General features: G+C 48.2%; 1 protein-coding gene across 8 annotated transcripts in view; it reads left to right on the top strand.

The window, feature by feature from the left end:
• axo (axotactin) overlaps window positions 1-24,360 on the top strand; it is a 224,121-nt gene that overhangs the window by 143,268 nt on the left and 56,493 nt on the right. For all 8 annotated transcript variants that reach the window (XM_070540822.1, XM_070540819.1, XM_070540820.1 and 5 more), the window contains 8 exons: window positions 6,623-6,927; window positions 7,956-8,092; window positions 11,293-11,405; window positions 14,370-14,600; window positions 14,829-15,004; window positions 15,938-16,080; window positions 19,283-19,569; window positions 21,986-22,162. In XM_070540822.1, the coding sequence (XP_070396923.1) occupies window positions 6,623-6,927; window positions 7,956-8,092; window positions 11,293-11,405; window positions 14,370-14,600; window positions 14,829-15,004; window positions 15,938-16,080; window positions 19,283-19,569; window positions 21,986-22,162 (1,569 nt within the window). The remainder of the gene's footprint in view (window positions 1-6,622; window positions 6,928-7,955; window positions 8,093-11,292; window positions 11,406-14,369; window positions 14,601-14,828; window positions 15,005-15,937; window positions 16,081-19,282; window positions 19,570-21,985; window positions 22,163-24,360) is intronic.

The raw sequence follows: 24,360 nt of genomic DNA, 5'->3' as shown, positions 1-24,360 counted from the left end.
TTATAGAACGCATTGAAAAGCATTGTTAGCGCAGTACGTATCTTGCATGCAACACGTGTCTTACCGCAATACATACCTGTTTTGCGGTAAAGCTGCTTCTAGCATTTCCGTCTATGTGGAACGCACATGAAACCTTTGCCCAAAATGGAACAGGTGAATGTATAAGCATTGCATCCCTGTTTGAAGCTTGAAGTTGAAGTTTATTCATATGCAAAACATAGGCACATAAATGTATTATACAGACGATGGTCCCAAAGTAATGATACTGAAAACGGGACCCTCCGTTACTAATTACAACAGAATCGTAAAATTGTTGGCAGTATAACAGTGGATAGCATAACAATACATTGTTTGCAAGAAAAGCACATGATAATGAAAGCGAAAAGAAAAACCCAACAAACTATGCTGTAATCGTTGTAGTGTAACAGAAATAACAGCGGAAGTGACAAAAGTTATACAATTGTTAAAGGCAAAGAGGAGAAAAAAAAAAGAAACATAAAGGTTGGGGAATTGACGGTCTTGAATGCTATTGGATGGAGGATGGTGCGCTATCTTTGATATGCTGTCATACGCGGTTTGTTATGTGCAATGAGATCCATATAAAAATGTGCCCGTCCTTGAAATGTAATGTTAAACTTTAGCGCAGTGTATTGTATGTTATGTACCACCTTGCCGATTTCGCGCTGCTCAAATTCAAAGCGACATGTAATGTAAAATTTAGAGAGTTCAGTTTGTTTCCTTCAAACAATGGCGCATGTAACTATGGATAAGTTCCTACCAAGCGAATTCAGCTTCACAAGGCGCAGTCATTTGATTTCCGCTGGCACTGTAAACACGCTAACGTTTAATAAACGCACCAATTCATATTTTAATTGGCAAGCGGCACTCTTTACTACCATAAAGGCAAGATGTGTTATCCCTGTTATACGTGGCATCGCCATTGTGTATGGTGAGCTGCTGTAAAATTTTATTCCGATTGACGTCAACTCTAAGACTAACTTTATTTTAGGTCTAATGTTGTCGGGGGGGTTACAAAGGTAATATTACCATTATTTAGGGTGAATAGCTCCACTTATCTATGACAATGTGAGATTACCTACCTTTAGGAAAGTTTCAGTGTTTTTCATAGCGCATTGCCGCTATTGGAAGTTGTCCGAAAACGGGATAGTATTTCAGAAAAGAAACCGTGCGTCATTGCCCTTCTTATCATTACTTTTTCTATTTTGCTTATGTTCGTGCCAGGAGATTAGTTTTTTTTTCGCATGAGCTGTCGCGCAGCATACTTTGAGTACTTGCGTGATAATTTCCTTGTTCCTTCAATCGCCAAGGCAGGTTGCACGACACTACGCTTTACGCCCGAAGAGGCTGACGTCATCACGAACCCCGCCGAGCGTCCCACTCGGAATTGTCGCTAAGAACTGGTCGTCTGTATGTAGCTCAGATGCGCTTTATAATTTCGTCTCCAGTCGACTTCCGGTCGAGCTCTATGCGACTACTAACATCGACGATCGCGCATTATTTAAAATATGCAGGGGAAGTGGTTCTTCGACTGCGTCTGAGCTAGAGGCAGCGGATTCGATCCTGGCGATGGCGACCGCGATCACTTTTCTGGCAGGGGGTGGAGTGAAAAAAAGAAAACCCTTTTTGTACTTAGATTTACTGCACGTTAAAAAACCGCAGGCTGTCAAAATTAGTCCCGGGTTAAGGCGTAGCTCATAATCATTTCAGGGTTCTTGCGTCTAAAACCCGAGAGGCTCATTTTTTTTAATGCGATTGCTTTTCTTACGACACATCACGCACTTTCAGCTGGCTGGTACTGGCTCATGGCGCGCGCGTCTTGCCTGGAAAGTACTCTGCGATGGTGCTGTGCTTTCGCGTGCGTCGTTGGCGTTGAAGCGAGAGGCAGCACGAAGGGCAACTCGGTCGCTGTTGGTGCCGTTCTTCATCACGCCAACGTTCTGACAGCGAGTGAGCGCGGTCATCGAGTGAGCGCGGTCATCGAGTGAAATGGGTTCGTGCTTGCCTTGGCGCGCGTGACACCGTGCGTGTTAGTTTAGTTAGTGAGCGATTGTCTACAGCAGTGTTTGTAGCTGATAAAACTAGTAACCTTAGTGCGTATAGGTGTCTAATAATTTGACATCGCGATCAGTGCATCGTCTTTCGGGCGGAACTGCGACTGTGTGCCTTTTCTCCCCTGCAGGGTAGTAAACCAGAAACTTTTTTCATGGTAACCTCTTTCACTTTCATTCATGTCTCTCTCTCTTCTATGTCTGATCGTGGCCACTCGATAAGTTCGCGCTTCCTGTTAGATCTACTTTAAGGTGATGAATAATATGTGGCCCTCACGATTAAAACTTGTTGTATCCTGTTTAGCTTTAGCGTTTTTCTTCGCTGCCTGCTCCCAACATGTAAAAAAAAATAATTAATATATGGGGTTTCACGCGCCAAAACCACGACCTGATGATCAGGTACGCCCTAGTGGGGGACTCCAAAAATTTAAACCACCTGGAGCTCGTTAACCTCCGCATCTAAGTACATGGGTGTTTTCGCATTTCGCACCAATCGGAATGCGGCTGCCGTGGCCGGGATTCGATCCCGCGACCTCGTACTTAGCAGCCCAACACTGCCGACATGTCCAAGAGCGGCCTGAGTGCTTAATAGTTCAATTGTCATGTCAGCATTATAATAGTCCAATTATAATGTCACCATCGCATCGTTATCGCTCCATTCATGCGCCCATTCGGTGATGTAACGCCAGGGTTTGCACCTGGCTGACTCGCCGCGGTGCCTTAGCGACGCTGCGCTGCTAAGCGCGAGGTCGTGGGATCGAATCCCAACCGCGGCGGCCGCAGTTCGATGGGGCGAAATGCAAAACCGCCTCTGTCCGGTGCGTTGGCGTACGTTAAAGATTATCTGGTGCTCAAAATTAATCCAGAGTCCCTCACTACGTCGTGCCTTATAATCAAATCGGGGTTTTGGCATGTAAAACCCCAGCATTCTTCTTTTCCATGGCCATCTCCGTGATTTCATGTGGCGAACCTTAGTAACGCGAATAAAACCTTCTGCACAGACTTTCTTTGCGAACACTGGCCTAGAACTATTCTGATAGTGGACGATTGTCCAATTGGTCCAGTGCACTGCCCATCACTAGCCTGGTAATGCTATAGAGCGGGAAGACACAGATAAGGTGTAGGAGCTGCTCATTACCTCTGCATGTGTTGCACGTGGGGCTGCTGGCCATTCCAACACGAAAGACGTAAGGATTTGTAAATGCAACTTCTAGCCACAAGCGAGAAAAAAAATATGATAGACTTTAGGAACATCGCGTGCTACTGCCTTTAGTGTACATGGATTGTTTGTGATCGTCTCTTTTCTCTCTCTCCCCTTGCGCTCCCTTTTTCTTTTGTCCCACTACCCCCCGTGTAGGGTAGCCAACAGGAACGACGTCTTGTTAATTTCCCTGTCTACGCTTGCTCTTTCTCTTCATGTGGCGAATCGGATGGAGGGTGATGTCCGTTCTTGTCTGCCTGAACAGGAGGGCATATTCTGCCGTCTGGAGTGCATTTGCATTGCTGCCTCCGAGAAGCGAATCATCACGAAGTGTCATTCGTTGGCTCTTCTGGTCCGCGGCGCGCAGTGTCGGATTGCGTGTCCTTGGAAAAACGCGTTTCGTTTCCTGGGGCTATCGTTTGTTCGCGCGTCCACTTCTAGCGGCTTTCTGTCGTTTCTGGGCCTTTCGATCACGGCGGTCAGGCGGTGGCTGCAGGACGCCGTGGACAAGATTTTTTTCTATTTCTTACAGCGGCTTGCGTTTCGAGTTTCTCTCTGCTGGAGGATCTCCCCTTCGACGGCAAAGAGAACTTCTCTTTTTCTAATGGGGCTGATTATCGCCGACCGTTGCTTGATTATTTAAAGGCCTGGTTTTTGTAGAACTTCTCTCGAGCCCTTATCAGCCAGCATTGTAATGTACGTAGCGTTTCCGTACTTTTCCCTTCTTTTGTTAGCAGCCTTTAACTGCGTTGAGTGCATGGTACGTTCCTCCTCGGTGCTGCACCTTCGCTGTGCGTCTGTGAATAAAGCGCACATTCTAAGATGATGCCAGATGATAACAAACGCTGCGCGATCTTTCCTAGCAACTCAAACGGCGCTCCTTGGCAATAAACGCGACGCTCCACTGTACTCGGTCATATTGGACATTGCAGGTGCTTGCAACAAAACGCGCCACGACACTTGCGTTGTGTGAACGCAGCGTCTGTGAACTGGTGAGATGGAACAATGAGACCAACTCGAGGCGATACTGCATGATAATGAGGATGAGCCTTAAAAAAAACATGGCGCGAAGTCAGAACGGGGGTTGGGTCAAGACTCGGGCGGTCTTAGGCGGAGATAATGATTTCAGGAAAACGAACTTGAAAAGGTAAATCTGAGAATACAGGAGTGGCGTGTAATTGAAAGGTGAGACCATGTTAATGGATCGTGTGTCCCTATCCGCCGTAGTCGAACCAGATTCACTACCCTCCGCGGTAGCCCATTGGCTAGGCGTTGCGCTGCTCGGCTCCAATTTGGGGGGTTTGATCCCGACCGCGGTGGCCGCACTTTGATGGTGGTTAGAATGCGAAATCTTGCATTTAATTTTAGGTGCACGTTAAAGAACCCGAGGTGGCCAAACTTAATCTGGAGTCCCCCACTACAGCGTGCTCATAATCAAGCGTAGAGCACTTCGTTCTTTTTTTCCAGATTCACTACGCATGCAGTGCGATTCCTTCCCGTATCACCCGTGTGTCAGCTCGTTACCGCTGCCGTAACGCAATAGCTGTAGGATGATCACCCTAAAACGCTATCGATAAATTGATTTCAGGTAAATTCATGAAGCTGTCGCTGAGCTAGGCTTACCTTAAAACGGTGCTGCAGGACGAACACGGCGAATAAACACAGGATTTACGTACACGCAGGCAACCGGCACATCCCCCAAAATGGGTTTGTGGCATTGCTGAAGAAATCGTCATATTCATAATTATCTTCGCTATCATGATCAATTTGAAACTGTTGGACCGCCTTCAGATAAGTTGTATATTCATTGGCCCCTCAGACGTCATGACAAAAAGTCGCAGTTTCGCCCGAATGGCGAAGCATTGTTCGCGACAACAAATTATTAAACAGCTACACGAAGTAAGGATGGTAGTTTAATTGGCCGTATAAGGTTCTAAAAATTAGCTTCCTAAATAGACTAATAATTATGGTGTCACCCGCGTACAAGCAAACATGAATGCCTCTCACTCGATGACCGCGGACCTTCGCTTTCAAAACGCTGGCAGTGCGAAGAGCGGCAGCAGGAGCGAGCGAATTGACCTTTGTCGAGAAGACAGTGCACACGGAGCTATTAGCTCTCAGCGCACCTAGGCTCTGTACACATCGCAGATAGCTTTCAAGATAGGGCCGGCGTGGCCGCGCTCATCCGCGCCATGTGCAGCCGCCGCCGGAGTAGAACGCCCCCCCCCCCCCTCCCCTCGGTGCGCGCGATGGAAGACGGCGCGCTTCCTTCCCACCTTCATCCCTTGCGAGGGCGAGATCGAGCCACCATCCTAGACTCACCGTCGCACGCTTTCTTTCAATCGCACGCATAGCATACGGTGCGTGGCTGCGATGTTATCGCAGTTAGACTTGATGCGGAGTATCACGTCGACGGCGACACTGACGGCGATGACGGCCATATAATTGCTATCGCAATAAAAACAAATAACAAACAAATAAGCGGCGTGGGCCATTGCAGCAAGAATCTAGATTTATGCGACCCCATATAATCAACGGTGATTCCTAGCTATATTGGTCCTTTATTGCAGTCATACTTAGGTCGTCAGCTTTTCTTTATGCTTCGCATAGATTGGACCCCGTACCTATAACGGTAGACTGGTGGGGTAACAAAAAAAGCCGAAAGTTGGGACCGGTGTGCGTTAATTTGACGTGCTTCACTCTTGTACATGGACTCTGGTCCAGACTCCTCATCTTAGGAAGACCAACCCAGACTTGAAGGCCAATATTTAAATCTGAATTTCGTTATTTTGTACGTCACAATTTCAACCACAGCTAATTACCCCTAAGTTTTTCTTGGCTTCATTGCCTGGTGGATTTATATGCTCACTTAAATAAATGTAATATTACCCTCATGCAACATTTGTGGGTGTGGGGAGATCACAGAATATCTCATCCGCATCTTTCCCCGCTACCAAGACCAGCGCCTCCATCTCCGGACCACGTTAGAGCACATGCGTTCAAGGTAATTCTCAGTGGCAAAGGTCCTTTCACCGTAGCCGCATACGTCGCAACCCAGACAGCGAGATATGCATAGGGGCAGTTGCTGAAGTATACAGACCTCAGTGGCCCTGTATTCTGTGCGTGCATTCCCGGGGGCACACACCGACTGTATGTTCACTTTCCTTTCGCTGTTTCTTCTCTACTCCCATCCCCGTTTTCCTTGTGTAGGGTAGCAACAGGGCGTGTGTCTGACTGACCTCCCCGCCTTTGCTTTTTCTTTCCATCGGTCTCTAACTGAATGTGCAAGTCTTCTGGTACATCTTCAGCAGCTTCTGTGTTGAGCCAAATGCAATACCTCCTTTTCCTGCAGGGCTGGCGACAGACCTGAAGTTCGTGGGCTGCTTCCGCGAGGTCTACTTCAACCGGGACAACTGCCTGCAGTCGCTCCGCAAGGGCGAGCCTAAGGCGCGCCACGACGGCATCTTCCCCGTCGAGTACGGCTGCGCCCTCGTGGACACCATCCCGCTCACGTTCCCCTTCGCGGAGTCTCGGCTCACGCTGAACTTGCCCAGCAAGACGCGCCTCGACATCTCCGTCGACTTCAAGACCGAACAGAACGAGACGGTCATCGCATCCAGCCTGCTCCGCTCCGACAAGGGACAGGGCTTCTGGGAGGTGATTGAAGCTACGTGTTCAGTCAGAGCACATACATACGTCTTTATTTCCCACCTTGCTTTCTCTGTTTGACCGCGCACTTTGACATACGGTATATTGTGGTTAAATAGACGAGAGTAGTCATTCCTTGTGAAGAAGTTGCATGAGTGGCCTATGGAACATATTGTCCCGAATTAACCGTTCCTAGGCTATGGGCTCGTCTGTCCGTATCGCGACGCCTCTAAACAAATCACGTTCTTTCGTTTGGTATTTGGTTCTGGGCACAGCCACTGCAGATGTCGACCATCCGCTGTAAGTGCTGGGTAGTGCAATTTGGTAACTTTCCAGGTCCTCGATTGCTAGCGCAGTTTACCAGAAAAACAAGGGCTTTTCTAGCCCGAATTTCCACGTTGGATTAAGATGAAGGAATCGGACACACAGGGTTAGTAGATCAAGTGTGTCCCTTTGGAGGTGAGAGTGTTTGGGCTACGAAGATGCAGCAAGGGTCGGAGAGAAAAAAACAAACAGTAAATGGCTTGTAGGTCGCCAGCCGCTAAACAAGTGCAGCCTCCGAGATCCCCGATTGAACAGCAAACTTGGCGTGCCATCTTGAAAGATCCGGGGATGGCCCGCGAAGCGAACTATGCAACTGTTTCACAGCGGACGTGGGAGGCAATGTGGTTTAGTGCCGAGAAGAAACGATTGCATGACTCCTTGTGTCAGACGGGACGTATTGGCAGTGTTTGCTACGGGCCAGGGAGGAACGAGTGTTGCGTTGCTGTCAGCTGTCGTAAATGAAATGTTCTCGAAAATTTCACCAAAGCTCGGTCTCTTTCAAGAACTATTAGAAAATAACGCCGTCGTTCACGGGTCTCGAAAGAAGGTCAACGATACGCTGTAGACAATGCCGAAAGAACTAGCTTTGTACACAGCAAATGAGTGTGGTGAACGCCTTTTGGCGGCAGGCATGGATATTCGTTACTTGGACAATCATCTTCGATTGTTCCGGCCTGAATACCCCCCCCCCCCCCCCCCTTGTTTGCCTGCAGATTCGTCTCAAGAAAGGCACCGCCATCTTCACCATCGTTCCAGATGAGACGAACCCGTCTCACTACTGGTTCCTCAGCAAGGGCAAACAGCTCACCGACGGTCACTGGCATCAGGTTGGCGTCATTTTTGAGAACGGGTAAGACTCACTTGTCTTCGCTGAATACTTCACTGAACAGTCAAGCGCCTTCATAACGAAGTACATGAGACCTCCCAAATCCTTCTTTACACGGGTCGTTTCGTTGTAAACGTTTCCCACCGTACAACAAAGTAGGCAAAACACGTTTAACAAAAGAAAAACCTTTATTTAACAGGAATTTAAGAGAGACTTAGTGAAACAGGTCGCTAATATTTTTGTGCCCGCTTTGTCAAAATGCGCGCCCGCAGCGTACCTTATTGCACCGAGGGTCACAGCATGCTCCGCGACAAAACGCAGGACCTACGCTACGTAAGCATGCAGATCGTCGAATGCCGCTATCGCATCCGTTGTTGTCAAAATTTGTCGTTCGTGTACAGAATATTCCTCACTGCGGCTCCCGCCCTTGCCGCCGTAGATGGCCCTGAAGACGTCGTCGTCGGTTACGATTACTTCATCAAGTCGTCATCACGTATTCATCATCCGTCGCACCCACTGACGCGTTACATGCAAATGGACCGTATCCTAGAGCATTGCAGCAGGACTACTTCGGTAACTGGCACTGTCGTTAAGTGCATCGCTAGCGTTGTTTATAGCGCTAGCGCAGAGCGAACATTGGTTACGTCTGCTGATGACACAGGCGGCACCGCTACGTTCGAATTGTTGTAAAGCAACAAGTCAGCCGTCGTGATCGCGTAAATTCCTTCTTTGTGCAAGCAAATTAGCGGTAGTGACCTTACTTCTAGTGGCGTTCACAATACACATCAAAGATAGGAATTCGGCTGCGTCATAAAGAGTCCTTCGTTATGCAGGTCATTAGGTGTAAACGCGCTCGTTGTATAGAGTCAAGAAAGTCCCCCTCCTGCTGCTTTGTGAGTGCCCCACTCAGGATTACTTATGCAAAAGTGGTTTAACGCTGCGACTGAAAACTTCTGCTTGAGGTTCCACATGTTGAATTTATTATCCATCTGAACAAAAAGGAACACGCAAATAGCACAGGCACCCAGCACGAGCAATATGAGCCCTCGTCTCGTATTTATGCGTTGTTCTCTGCATTTCTGCAGTGATGTTTGTAACCCCTCAAATTACATGTGTCTGCCGCTTCAACAGCAATACCCGTTGGTATCCCGTCTGGGCTGACGCTGCTCGCTAACAGCGGTGATGTGAGTTTGCTAACAAGGCTTTCTATGCGTGTAAAAACAACCCAAGATAGAAAGTACACTGGCAGGACGTGGACGGTAAATATTCGCGAGCCCGAATGGTAGGTGCGGCTAATAATGCGTTACTATTAGGAGTGTAAAAGTGGGAAAAAATGTGTTTATGCTGTAGAACACGTTGTGGGGCTAGTTGGTTCATAGCTTTCAAAAGATGAAGCGCCAACAGTGACAGCACACTAACAAGGAACGAAGACTGGACAAGGCGCAATAAGTGTTTATGTGTGAAGTGCGAGAAACCGATCACGTGGTAGAGGTAGAGAAGATCTCGTGTGTGTGTGTGTGTGTGTGTGTGTGTGCGTGCGTGTGTGTGTGTGTGTGCGCGTGTGTGTGTGTGCGATGTAATGCTAGCGAGAGGTGCGATGTAATGCTAACGCGTTTCTCTAGCATTCACCGCTAAATCGTCACTGAATTTCTACCACGACGCTGTTTGGTTTATCACTAGTGCAAAATGCGCAGTCTTCGACAATGCAACCGCAGCCGACGCACGCTCTGGGAAACGGAGGTACGGGTGTCTGAGAAAAAAGCCTCGCGAAATTCGTGTGTCTGCTGTCTTGACTGCGGGCATCTATCTACCCCATACGCGAAAATTGATCGATGTATAGCGTGAATCCAGGTCTGGCGTGCGGGAGGCACGACTCCAGTTTATTCCCATAGGACGAGTACGAGTACACCCCTCCCCCCCCCCCCCCCGCTCCGTTTAGCTCTTCCTCCCCGCCCCCTCCAACCCTTGCCGTAGACTTGACGGGCCACCCCGTTACCGACAGAACGTAATCGTCCCCTCTTATCACTATAAATCTCAGCCATCCCGCAGCCGGCAGTCACGCGACAACTATAAAAGAAAAGCCTTAGGACTCCTCGCCTGTTACTCTTATGCTGGGTCGTGCACATGTCCGTGTGTCCTAGTGGCTCTTTGGCCAGGCCTTTGTCTTTATGGGTGCACGACGATGGGTGCTGGCCGTAGACGACCGCGTAACAGCTGCCCAGCGACCTCGATTGCCCCCACCCTTTCCCCCCGCCTTCCACTACATTTCGTGCTCAGATAAAAAAAAAATATGCACGTTTGAAAACACACGATCCATTAATATTGGTTGGAAAGCCACCGCTAAAATACGAGGCAACAGGACCAACCACAGTTGCGTAGCCCAATGGCTCTGGCATTCCAGTGGTCAGCGCCATGTCACGGGTTCGAATCCCAGCCGCGCTGACCGCATTCCGATGGGGGTGGGAATGCAAAAAAAATCATGCGCACGTTGAAAGAACACCCGATTAACGCTAAGTCCGCCTGCACGCTAAAGAACTCCCGACGCTCGTTAAAAAAAGAAAGCAACAAGAAACTCCCAGCGGTCAAAATGAGTCCGAATACCTCCACTACTGCGGCGTTCCCCATAGTCCACTAAACCGTTTTGGGTTGTTTAACCCCTAAGTTTAATTTTTACGGGGCAACAGCTGCGCGAAGGCACCTTCACAAGCATTGTTCATGCTTTTATATAAAACTCAATGCTGCTACCAGTATTTACAGCAGTCATCAATATGGCGGCTCGGTGAGAACATAAATGCGTTCTAAGTGGGGCCTTTGTCATAAGTTAGGAGGTCAGTGCACCCATCACTGCAGGTAACTCGGTATCCCGTTTCATGCGTCCTGCATAAAACGAAGTTTTAGCTCGGGCCCAGCTCCGGTGCCGCTTATTCAAATATATGTAAACCGCACAAACGCTTTTTTAAAACAGCCCCTGGGCGGATTTTGATGAAACTTGTTCCATTTTAGAGAAAACGTTGTATTCTAGTGAATGTTGAATGAAAAAGCTTTATTTAGGGTTTTATGCTTTTCCTTACAAATATTGCCGAAACTGGGCAAGATTGAAAAAAAAAAATATTGGAAGCAAGACGAGAGCGGGTCCTTCAAACGCTTGTAAAAAAATTAGGGTTCTGATAACTGCGTGAATTCGAGTAAGAGCGTCGCCTCACGACTGTTGTGTTCTCTCGTAGCAACGTCGAGCTGACGATCGACTTCAACCGGAAGCTGAAGGACACCTACCCCCGTCGCGTGGAGCTGGTGGGGCCGCTGGTGATTGGAGGATTCCCCAAGCAGCACGTCATGGGTGAGAGAACCGAGAACGCCGACGTTTTTCCTCGATGCTTCGTCATTTGCGATGGGATATTTCAATTTTCAACTTAAATTCATTTATGTCACGATCACACATGCACACGATAGCCGAGAGGCTATCGTGTGCATATGTGTAAACGCTACTTCTCGATGGCTTAACAAACCCGTGGTGACCTATAGCACTATGCATCACGCAATATATAAAGTAAACCAACATTCAAGCTCAGTTGAAGAACTGTAACAGTATAGAATTGGACCTTGGAGAAAGAAATGCAAAGCAGTAGTGGACGGTGATTAGCAAGAAAAGAAATAAGGTTGGTTCTTGAAATAATTCGCACGCGAAAAATACATTAAGGATGAAATGAAAATACACGAAAGCTTTGTGGACTTCAAGACTTGACACACGTAATCATCGCAATGGTGCTTATTAGCATCCATTGAGATAAAACGAAGACGCAATGTCACTATTAGGATGCATTTTGAGAGGACTCCTTGACTGAGAGTAGGTTGAAAACAGAACGCGTTGTTTCTAAGCGTCACGCCCTGCTACAACAGGTTATAGTTTTCTTTGTTGTTATCACTGCTTCACCTTCTTTTTTTATTGAACCTGCCTCTAATTGTAATTGTCTCTAAGGAATACTGCTACAGAGCCTGATGTCGTGGATTCGATGTGAATCCGCGGCAGCTGCGTTTCACTGGGAGGGGCAGAAGTGCAATAAATGATCGTGCGTAGAGCTTTGCATCCGAGTGAAGGAACTCCACGTGGTCAAAATTATTCTAAAGCCTCCCTCGATGGCGTCTCTCAAATAGTGTGCCGCTTGAACACGTTAAAATCAACCTATCAGTGAACACTTATTGTTTGCTTCGCCTCGGCAGTTTTACGCCTGTCAAGTCAATTCAAATACACTCTTGCCCGCGTTGCCATATCGGCACTTTCAAGCACAACTTTTCCAATTAACTACTGTGTTCTACAAGGCATGGGGCCATTGAGAGGGATAAGTCTCAGAACATGAATTTGGAAAGAATGCATAGTAAAACATCCTTCAACCGCACGGGTGGTTGAATTGTCCTGTTAATGCCCTCACTCTTACAGGCTAACTTCCAATTGATAAGAGGGACAAATGAAGTTTTCTTTCCTTGCCGAAATTTTGTGCCAAGTAGACATGATAAAAGCCGCGACAGATGACAAAAACACTGCGTGAAATATTCTACTATAGCCAACACATTCAAATTCATGCGTCAGATATTTCGTTGCGCACCAGATGGCTAGAATAGATATGCAGTTCTAACTATGCGTCTTATCCCTGGGCAAGCGTAGTTTAAGCTCGCTGTCTTGTACAGTAAAAAAAAAAAAAATTGTTCACACGTTTAATTATGTATCGCCAAACGTATAATATCTAGTACGCCGGAGTTTGATGCCTCAAAAGCGCAGGAAACAACCTGAAGTTCAGAACTGTGTTTTGATATCCTTGAGGGAAGTTTTCTGTGGATGAAACTTCACTCAACTACTAATTAAGGAGTTACTAGACTAATGAAGTTTCAACTCAGGTATCGCTCCACAGTTTCTTGTTTTTGCAAATGTGCCCCCCGCAACCAGAAATAAAGGTGGACAAGTTGTTCCGTTTGTCCTTGACGTGAAGCTGTGTTTGCGTGTCACAGGGTTAAAGGTAAGGTTGTGCACTCCCATAGAGAGGAGTGCACAACCTTACCTGGGACGAAATAGCGGAGGCTGTCAGAATTTCGCAGCTTGAAAGATTAAGCCGAACGACCACGGGCAGAGCTATCCTTGATATGGTAGGCCTGCAAACAGACAGGGGACTACGAGGCAAGACAAACATCCCGCTGGACTGCCGAGAAAATGTAATCATCCCCCCCCCCCCCCTCCCTCGTAACATGCATCCCATATTCAACACGGAGAGGAGGGAAAAAAGAGCAGGAGCACTAATCAAACGCTTTGATTCAATGAACAGCAAGTCGGTTGCGTACGTGGACGCGGCAAGTGGTAAGTCGGGTGCGGCGGTCGCCTCGGTAGTCGACGGCCGAGGTGCCCCCGTATCGGCCGACACCATTAGAAGCCGCAACTCGGAAACGGCTGAAGAAGTTGCGATAGCGCTCGCTTGCGTGGGAACGGAAGCAAATTTCATAATTAGCGATAGCAAAACGGCCATCTGGAATTTCGGAAAGGGCAGGATCTCGCCGGAAGCGGCAAGGGTTCTGGCCAGTAGACGGCTGAACAGAAAAATTAGCCTAATTTGGACCCCTGCACACACGTCCGTTCCTGACAACGAGGCGGCCCACGAGTTAGCCCGAGCTCTCTACTTCCGGATGGCTGTGGAACCGCCCGACTGCCGGAACATGGACGAGCGTCTGCAAAATTATACGGAGATTGTCGAAAATTATCGACTACGCAGGAGACTGGTGCCACCACCGGATAAAAGTCTAAACAATAGAGAGGCAGTCGCATGGCGGCGCCTGCAAGCTGGGAACTTCGTAATCCCGGTCTGGGAATACCTTGTTATGCATGACAGAGAAACCGATAAGTGCAAACACTGTGGGGCGAGAGGGACCCTCGATCACATAATCTGGGAATGCGCCAGCTCACCAGGGGCTAAAGCAAACATAAATTGTAGAGAGGCCTGGGAAGCCCTGCTGCGGAGCGAGGACTCTACTCCACAGCAACACGCCATCCGCCTGGCGGAAGAAGCCGCGAAGAGTCAAGACCTCTTTGCTTGCTTCTAATCGCGGAGGTTCCCGCCCCCGTCCCCAAGGCCTGTGTGCCGGGGACGGGGAGTAGGGGCCTCCTTATCCGGCGGTACAATAAAGTGGTTATCATCATCATCAAGGTAAGGTTAGGTTACGTTAGTTAAGGTCTGATAAGTCACGGGACAAACCAGCGCCCTTCACTGCGCAAACATTTCATCACTGCGCGTGCCTGTAGCGTATACGTCACTCGCCGCAGGCTTCGTGGGATGCTTCCGCGACATCTACGTGGAGAAGGAGTGGGTGGACCCTCGGAAGGTGGTCGGCACGGAGTACGCGCACGGGGAGGTCTCGCTGGATAACTGTCAGCTCATCAACCCCTGCAACAACCCGAACGCGTGCGAACACGGAGGCCAGTGCTACCTGGACGGGTCGCGCTTCAAGTGCAACTGCAACGGCACGGGATACACGGGCAAGACTTGCCACTTCTGTGAGTTGGTTTGTTTCTTTTTTTGGTTACAAGTGAAGTGGCACCATTCTCGCCGAGGTTGACGTGCGCCAGGAGTCGGGGGCAAATATAGAAGGAACAAGTAGGGAGACAATATAGAATGCGCGAAATTCAAAAGACGGCGTACGCCGATGCCCGCAGCGCGTGGTACGCACCTGATTGTTTCTCCGCTCTGTTCTCTTGCGAACCGGTTTTGCCCCACGTTCGCAGCGACGTTCAAGAGGACGTGCCAGGAGCTGTTCCTCGTGGGCTACCGCAAGTCCGGCACGTACAAGATCGACATCGACCGCAACGGCCCGCTGCCGCCGGCTCACGTGGAGTGCGACATGCAGCGTCCGGACGGATCCATCGCGACCAAAGTCAACCACAACATGCAACGCGAAATGGTAGGCACGATGCATTGAAGTGCAACAGTGCACCTCGAAACAACTGCCGCGCACGCTTGTTTCATCGGTTCGCTCGTGCTCGATTGCCATGATACCCCGTGTATAGTCCGCAACCGCGCTGGAACACGGTGATCCGTGCATTACGGCGTTACGTGGAAACCCATGTTCAGCCAGACATCGTTGGAAGTGTTCTACCGCGGCGATTATGCGTTGGGAGTGTCGTTTACACGTGGTCATGTAGAATTTAGTTAACGCGCTCAGTCACCAGACTGTCAGTTAGACATGTTCCTGAATGTACACAGCATGCGTCCACTATGTGATTCCCATCAACACGTGCAACACTGACTAGACGATGGCTGCTGCTCTTGCTCGTCTCGAGGGGTCAACCGTTGTCGAATCACGTCATGTTTTGCGAGCCTTGGCGTCACCTTAAATGTAGATTTAAGGTGACCTTGGCCTTACTGGGTTTTTCAGAGTACGTGCTTGGACAAGGGGCGATCCAGGGTAGAGCGAAGGGCGGGCCTCCATCAACACATACATCGAAACCAGGGAGTGCGAGGAGATGGGGGTCTAGGGAGGCCCGGCTTACAGCCGGTCCCCATTTCCTTATTTTTTTATGTCCACTTCTTCCTATTTATGCTAGCAAAACAGAAGCAACTTGTTTCGTATCCTCGCCTTTCTTCTTGCCTTCCTTCCCTCTTTCTTTTTTCTATCTGTATTTCTTGGCCAGGCAAGGTGCGTATGCAACTTTCGCGCCCTGTGCTACTAATCGGTATGCGCACACTGCTACTAATTGGTCGCTACCGTTACTTTCATCTTTTGTCAAAAGAAAGAAACAAGACGTGGCTAAGATAACTGAGGCACTAAACAGCCTGCATTTGCTCTCTCATGAGTGACTTTCGTTTTGCGCCTGTTCTGGATTTTCTCTTACAGGTCGTGAGAAAATATGGCCTCGAAGGTTTCTACATGGACATCACCTACAGAGAGTTCACGCCCGAGATGCTGCAGTCTCTGGTTCACGCATCCAAGCAGTGTTACCAGCACATCAGCTACGAGTGTTTCAAGGCTCCCCTGGGGTAAGAAACGAAGCATAGTGCGCAATGTTTACGATAGAGAGGTGTCCCTGCCACACTGCAGGGCGGACAAATATAGGGGAATGTTTTCTCAGCAAACGCCGACGCTGACTCCTCGGTCGACAGTTGGGCAACACTCTCGTGACACTAAAGAGTAAAAAGGAAAAAAAAAGAAAGAAAGAAGAACGCGGTGGACAAAGCGCTTAGGAGCACGTACATGCTTGCGTATGTAGCTTTAAGCAATTCCTAGTTGCAAGTGCGTGTGACATGGCTCAAAAGATGCTGATTTTTCTGCAACGTGGTGTGTGGCTCCGTCTGTGTGCTTCACCATGTTTTGCCATAGCGATGATGGATTGCGCCACCGCTCCGTTGCAGTGACGTCATGAGCTGCCTGTGTGTGGCTATAGTGTAGTCGTCATCCCGGAATAACGAGAACCAATCTCAAGAAGACCGCCAAGATAACCCCCAAACATGGCAGCCGAGGCGAGATAAAGCCTAGCGATAGTCACGACGGCGTTCGCTTTCCGGGAATAGGAACAATGAGCTAGAAACGGCGACCACTTCGGTCTGTAGTGGAAAGGCCAGGCAGGCTAGGTGCAGCCGTGTCAGCTGATAGGCAATTTCTGTTGCATCCATGAAACGAAAGTCTGCAGAAGGCCTCGTCAGAAACCTTTTTTTTTTCGGTAAAATAAGCGGTACCCGATACCTTCGGGTGAGTACTCCTGTAAGACTATGTCAGTGTGTTTGTATCATATGTCAGTGTGTTAAAACACAACTTGTCTCCTTTGAAGCCTCATATAAGAAAAACTTGACTGAAAAGCACACGCAGACGATATGTACCCGCATTGTCAGTGCAGCAACGAATTCGCGCATGCCTCATTTTCCAACAAGTAGTGTGCTTAAAGGCGCTTCAAGAATGTCACCAACAGCAAACAATCTGTTAGAGCATGCTGAGCACTTCGGACCGGGCTGTTACTGCCAGAGTCCTTCAATAAAAAGTACAGTCAAAGGCTAATTTTCAATTTACACCTGCATGAACGTTTAATCACAAAAATAATAAGGATTTTGATCCGATGCTGTTAAAATGACGCAATGAGAAATATTAATAAGGAGGATGAACTGAGCAAGTGAGTAACTGAGCTAAATTTTCGAAATGAATGAATGCCAAAAAAATTGCTCGTGGTGCTCGATCCGTAATTGTCTGGTTTCAGTGCCAGGTTTGATTTAAAAAATCAATTAAGTCGAGTTAGATCGAAAGATAAAGTCTCTGTAGTAACGAATTCACCATTCGTAGCGAGAAGACATTTTGTAAGCAGGAAAAGGACGAAAATAGGTTAATGGAAGTAGCGCCAGCCATTTTGGACTGCGGTACCTCTCATGTGTCGTCTGCACTGGTGATGATGTATAATGGCATCCCCTTTGTCTAGATGGCGACAAACAGCCATCTAGAATGGTTGATTTATTCAGGTTTCACTACATCTATTGCTAACGCCAGAAGACATATTGTAAGTAGGAAAAGGACGAAAATAGGGGAATGGAAGTAGCGCCAGCCATTTTGGACTGCGGTACCTCTCATGTGTCGTCTGCACTGGTGATGATGTATAATGGCATCCCCTTTGAAAGGGGCGGCGACAAACAGTCATCTAGAATGCTTCATTTACTCAGGTTTCACTACATCTATTGCTACCTAGCCTTTCGCCTATCTGATATCGACCTAACTCACGCATTTAAAACCTCTATCACTCTATGTGCCATTGCTACGCCTGCGATGACTCCGGTTCTATCAGTCTCTTCTCTGTTTCTTTTTTTGCACGAATACTGTAATCTTCTCTCACTTATCTCGACTGCCGACCAGTTAATACTTCCACCCGCTTGAAATGTAATCGCTTCTGGAAGGTGAACACTCCTTACGCATCTTGGTGGGTGGATCTCCTGGCATTGCATTAGGATGCGCCGATACGTATCCAGGCCTTTCTTCTTGACGCATACACATGCCTCATCTTGTGACGCATATTTGCTTCGCTTTGTTTTTGTCCTGGGACAGCCACAGTTGGGGCCTGAAATAGCAAGGCACTGCTCTTGCGTTATATATATTTTCCAGCCTGAGTTCTTTGTGGCCGTTTCTTTTATTTTTTTGTAAATGTCCGTGATCTTTCTTCTTTCAATTCTTTCGATCCAGCTTACCGCTTCTGTTTCTTTGTTTATTTACACTTTCGAATACCCGGCACATGGTTTCCAAATTTTTTTACCTCTTCCAGGCATTCTGCATCCACGCTCTTGAGGTGCAGATATTCGTGCACTGTAGCTGGCCATTTCTTTTCAATCCGTGTTCCTTAGGCTTTATTCCAAACATAACCTCGTTCTGCGCTTCTCCGACTCAAATACAAGCCCAACCCAGGTCAGCTCCGTGGTTTTACCATGGGTCCCTAAAGCCAGTTATCGGGACCACATCGCTTAATAGAGGACGCGGTCAATGAAGAACGACAGCGACTGTTGTTCGCGTGGTCGTGTTTATCGATGTAAATGTGTCACTTACGCTATGTCAGTGTGTCACCGTTGTTCCCGCGTGTTATCCTTCTTTCTTATCTCGCAAACCCTTTTTACCTTTCCCGTGAACACCCACTTTGTCCTTGCCGCTGGCCACGCACAAAATGATCCTCACCTAAAGATCATACTCATAGGGTACATGCGCCTCGCTCTAACACACTAACACATTCGCAATCATCTTTACCTAAAACATGCAACGAATGGAACGGTGTGCCAGCATCTATTGTTAGTATAAGCAATCCTGTTCAATTTAGAAATGCTTTAGTTAACTACATGTAAATCATGAAACTTGCGTTCAATATATCATGTGACTTGCTATTGTATAAATACTACATTTGCAAATTAACTACGTGTGTATTGACCTATTATTCCCAACTTATGTATCGAAAAGTGTATCACGAGATTTCCACGGTGAACTACAACTAATTATTTTTTTTATATGACGCGTAAATTAGTGAGCCAGCATAATTTTTTCCCTTGTTACTTATACTGTGCCCTTTCAGTATATCATTTTTCTTACACCCCCTTTATGTAGCCTCTCCCCTCTGTAATGTATGCTTACTCTGAGGGTATCGTAAATATATTAAAATAAATCCAGGCTGGAGATCTACACGTGGCACTCTGAGGGTACCGTAAATAAATAAATAAACAAATCCAGGCTGGAGAGCTACACGTGGCTGGAGTCGTCCTCGGGCCGCCACTACGTGACGAGCATCGGCAGCGGCCGTCCCGCCTGGTGCCAGTGCGCCGAGACGCGCAGCTGCTCGAACGCGTCGCGCCTCTGCAACTGCGACGTGGCCGACGGCCGATGGCGGCTCGACGAGGGCGTCTACGACCGGCCCGAGGACCTGGGCATCGTGCGCATCTACATGCTGCAGCCCAAGGGGCTGGCCCACGACGCGGAGGCGCGCATGACCCTGGGACCGCTCGAGTGCACCGACACCAGTGAGGAAGGGGATTGCTATTGTTATCAATTTTTTATTTTTTACGGCGAGCATGCGTTGGCGCCTGGATGCAAATTTTCTCATTTTAAAGGAAAAAGAAACCGTATGCTCCATATGACCAGTGTCCATATTAGCATGATGTCGTATCAGTTCCTACGTGAAAACCGGTACCCGCCGTGGTTGCTCAGTGGCTATGGTGTTAGGCTGCTGAGCACAAGGTCGCGGGATCGAATCCCGGCCACGGCGCCCGCATTTCGATGGGGGCGAAATGCGAAAACACCCGTGTACTTAGAATTAGGTGCACGTTAAAGAACCCCAGGTGGTCGAAATTTCCGGAGTCCTCCACTACGGCGTGCCTCATAATCAGAAAGTGGTTTTGGCACGTAAAACCCCATAATTTTTTTTAAACCGTTACGTTTCCAATGAACCCGTGTGACCGTGTGTGATGAAGATGCAGGATGTGTGGGTCTTTTTTTTTTTAATAAGGGCCACTGGTCTGAACAATGTGCCCCGTTTATATTGCTATTTAGCCGCACAAAATGTAATCAAACTCACTCGTTGGCCCTTAGAAACGCCCTGCGCACAGCGATAAAAATCCCTCAAGATTGCGTTTTTTTAGATCTAACTCGTGCCCTGACATGGATCATTATCTATTTCGCATATGTTCCCTTTGACGCTACGCTCTCGATGTATGCTGGTTCATGGACAGCTAGCTCCCATCTACTTAGCGTTCCTGACAGGAAAGTGGCGAGCGCCAGAAGGTCAAAGGAGACGTGCGCAAGACTGGAGGAGAAAGGGAGAATGCCAGGATGATAACCAGAAAAACTGGCTGCCCTGTGTTGTGAGAAGGAAAAAAAAAAGTAATTCAAGCATAGACGATGAGTATTGTCTCGGTACAAGTCCGAAATAGCGTAAAATAAGTTAGAGCGTATTGTCACAGAATCTCAACGAAAGGGCGCGACGAAACTTACACCATGCATATCGAGTCCAAAATGATACGTCTTGTGAGCGTACCTTATTTAGGGCTGTACCCGTTATTTTTTTTTTACTTTAGAACGCCGGTACGTCGTAAGTGCGTAAACCACGCGCACGACACGAGCCTGACGCGGAAGACGATCTCGCTAATTTAGCCAACTTTGTACAGACAATTTGCAGCGAAAAATGCGTAGCGCTTGGTAGCACTCGTAAAATTTGACGTTGGCGTTCTTCAGGCCGTAACCAAATCCGCCTGTACTTGGAGAGAGAGAAAAAAAAATGAAATGCAGGTCTCCTTCAGAAATCCAACGTGCGTCCGCGGCATACGGGCCCAGTGCCTTACGTCGGAACCATTCCATTATCTATGTGCAGGCGTTTCGCTTTGCGCTTTATTTTTTGTTTGCGTGGTTTGCTACACTGGACTTTCAGATGGTTCGACAAGCTGATAACATATGTCTCGCTCCTGGTTCCATAAGCGGCAAGGCGTTGTACGCACCAAACAAGGATTGGCTGACGGGCAATATGCATGATTATATGACTGTCGGGCCAGTCACATGATTACGAAGAGCAGCGCTACCTGACGGCACGAGTACAAGTTTCACTTCGCGCTCACTATATAAAGACCACGTGCGACTTTCCACCATTAAGACGCTTCTTCGATACTTTGAGTAAGTTGAGCCCGCGCGTCGTTCTTATGCTCTCTAAATCGCGTCCCAGTTACGTTGGAACCGTATAGGCGTGAAGTTCTCGCGAATAGTTTTCCACTTACCATGGCGGAATGGCGTATCACATAAGGTCGCAAAATATATCGAACGCCGTTTCATATATTGTGATTCTGCGCGGACCAAAGCTGTATAAATTGAAAGGCGAAGAGGAGTGCTCTTCAGCCATGCGAGTTTGTTCCTTCACATTCAACACCAATGTCTTTTTTTTTTGCAAAATGAATCATCTCCGAAAACACGCACCGATATCAATTCAAAATACAGCAGCACCTTTGTTTGAACGACGTGAATTAGGCTATTCAAATTACCCTTTCAACATCTTCCGTCAATGGCCCGCTTCGCCTGTCCCTGTGCTTACGATGACTTTCCCAACGTGATATGCACGCTTGAACATATGCTCTGAATGTGGGTCGCTCGGCCCTGGCATTTCCCGGAATCGGTTTTTAGGAATAATCAGATCTCCAGATCATATCCCTCAAGTCCTGACTGTCCAGTACGCCCGTGATAGGGCTAGGAGGCTTGACCTCCCGGTCCCAACGTGGGACTAGCCAGGCAGGTGGCAACACCTTGTACAGGACAAGAATAAAGCTTTTTCCTCCTCCTCCTCCTCCTCCTCCTCCATTCCCAACGTGTTGGCGAGGACGTATCTGGTCGCGCTGCCCTCGGTTTTGAGCCCCGAGGCTGCGCGGCCGCTTCAACTTCCCGTCGTTCTGTGCGCAGACACGCAGCAGTACGTGATCACCTTCAAGACGGCGCCCTCCTACCTGGAGGTGCAGACCGGCTGGCGCCGGGGGGACCTGGCCTTCAGCTTCCGCACGTCCAGCAAGCGTGCCGTCGTGCTGTACCAGGCGGCGCTGCACGAGAAGCACGGCTATCTGCTCGCCATGATTACCAGCGGTGAGTGCGGGTCACGTGTCATCGCTGCGCCGCCGCACGTCTTCTCCGATTCAAACTTTTGGCATGCTTGAGCGCATTTATGTGGGGTTTGGTTAACATTCGCGCCACCAGTGAGTGACGACATTAAACTGGTCGCCATCCATCGCCTCAGCAAGAGTGCCTGAGGTCACTTATCTGACTGGAAAAGAAGACGCGGATTGGAAGTACTGTTTATTTGGCTTTCGTTACAGTGCGTGCGGAGATAGTTTTGCTCGCTGCTGTGCTTGAGGATGCGATTTGTTGTCGGACTTGTTCACAAGTTATGCGGAAGTCGGCAAAGCTCCTGCGCAGTTCGCCGGTAACCCTGTCCATGTTTGGAAACATGGAACCTATAGACCTCTCCTGGGGTACGGTACGTCGCGCCGGCGACGTCACAGCGTGACGTCACCTGCGCACATTGCACTGGCCCTGGTTGGTAAAACACAGCCGCCGCGTCTTTCCGCGTGGTGCAGTTGCGCAGTGCTTGGCGTAGCTGGGTGCGACGTTTACGCGTGTTTCTTTTTTATCTTATGTGAACCTCCGGAATTGTTTTATAAGCCAGATTAGCAGTATTGTGTGGCAGAACATCTGCGTCTGGTACACTGCGTGATGAATATCTAGTGACGATGGCTTTTTGTACTAGCGAACGTGAACCACGTGGTGGTATGCTATAGATTGTGCGAAGAATATCTGCTTTTCGATGGAAGTGTGCCACGTTTGTTGTGGTGTGGTGAAGTGTTCGAGGGAAAAAAAAAGAACAGCGACGATATCGGCTCATCTTTGCTTAAGGAAACGTACATGTGTGTGTGTGTGTGTGTGTCTGTGTGTGTGTGTGTGTGTGTGTGTGTGTGTGTGTGTGTGTGTGTGTGTGTGTGTGTGCGCGCGCGCGCGTGTGTGTGTGTGTGTGTGTGTGTGTGTGTGTGTGTGTGTGTGTGTGTGTGTGTGTGTGTGTTGGGAGTACTACACGATTGTCAATGCATCTCGCTTGCGAGACTGGACGCGTGCTGCGTGTTATACCGCCAGTCGTAGCAATCAGGCGCTGATAACACTTTAGAACACGTAATTTTTCAACAGGTGAGAATAAATTAAACGCCATGATTAGTGAGGGCATGTATGCGGTGCTATTTGCGTTGTGTTCAGAAAAGCAAAGGGAGATAAAAAAAATACAAGCAACCTTTACTTGCACATTATCTATAGACTGAAAGGTATTACTATAAATGAGCTCCCAGCATATTTTGACGACTGCGACGCCGCGTGCATACATTTCACTACGGTGAATGTACAAAACGCAAAGCAATGAAATTGGCGCGTTTTAACGCAGATCTCATGGGACTTACGTATAACTGAAAATTCTCTTTTCTTTTGAGTATTGTTACAATTACATTTACGGTACGAGAGAGAGAAAAGCAAAGGAAAGACAAGGAGGTTAACCAGAGATTATCTCCGGTTGGCTACTCCGTACTGGGGGAGGGGCAAGGGGATACGATAGGTGAGAGAGAAGGCTTTAAAAAGAAGCTACACACACTTCCACATACACACAAACTGTTTCTGTGGGCACTGTCACGCAGCCCGCAAATGCGTACCTAGTGTTATGCAGTGTCACCGTACAATCCTGCGTCACGCGGTGAAGTCACACGCTGTTAGAAAGTCCAGTGTCTTTTAAATACCGCAGCAGCGCCTTCATAGCCGATGACGCATTATTCGAGTAGGCCAGTTTCCAAGGATCTTGTTTTCTGTCAGTGGGCGCTTGTCCAGTTTGTCTGGGGTGGCGGAGAGGACGGCTCTTTGCGGGTTGAAACGAGAGCACTGACAAAGAAGGTGCGCGATTGTCTCATTGCACCCGCAGAAGTCACGAAGTGAGCTGTTGTACATTCTAATAAGAAAGGAGTACGCATTTGAATATGCTACTCCAAGCCATAGACGAACTAGAATTTATGCAGTGCTGATGCATATAATTATGCAAAAGTTGGATCATATGAAGTTGAGAGCAGCAAAAAAAAAAGAGAGAGAGATAGATAGATAGATAGATAGAGAGAGAGAGAGAGAGAGAGAGAGAGAGAGAGAGAGAGAGAGAGAGAGAGATGAGCAGAACCTTTGGAGACATCAGGTACAGCGTAGTTACCGCCAAGGAGTTATGTATTTATGTACACCCTTGCTTTGCACATACACACGACCATGAG

This window comes from Dermacentor albipictus, chromosome 6 (assembly GCF_038994185.2).
Source record: "Dermacentor albipictus isolate Rhodes 1998 colony chromosome 6, USDA_Dalb.pri_finalv2, whole genome shotgun sequence".
Taxonomy (NCBI): domain Eukaryota; kingdom Metazoa; phylum Arthropoda; class Arachnida; order Ixodida; family Ixodidae; genus Dermacentor; species Dermacentor albipictus.
The sequence above is the reverse complement of the archived record's forward strand: the minus strand, read 5'-3'. Positions and strand labels throughout refer to the sequence as shown.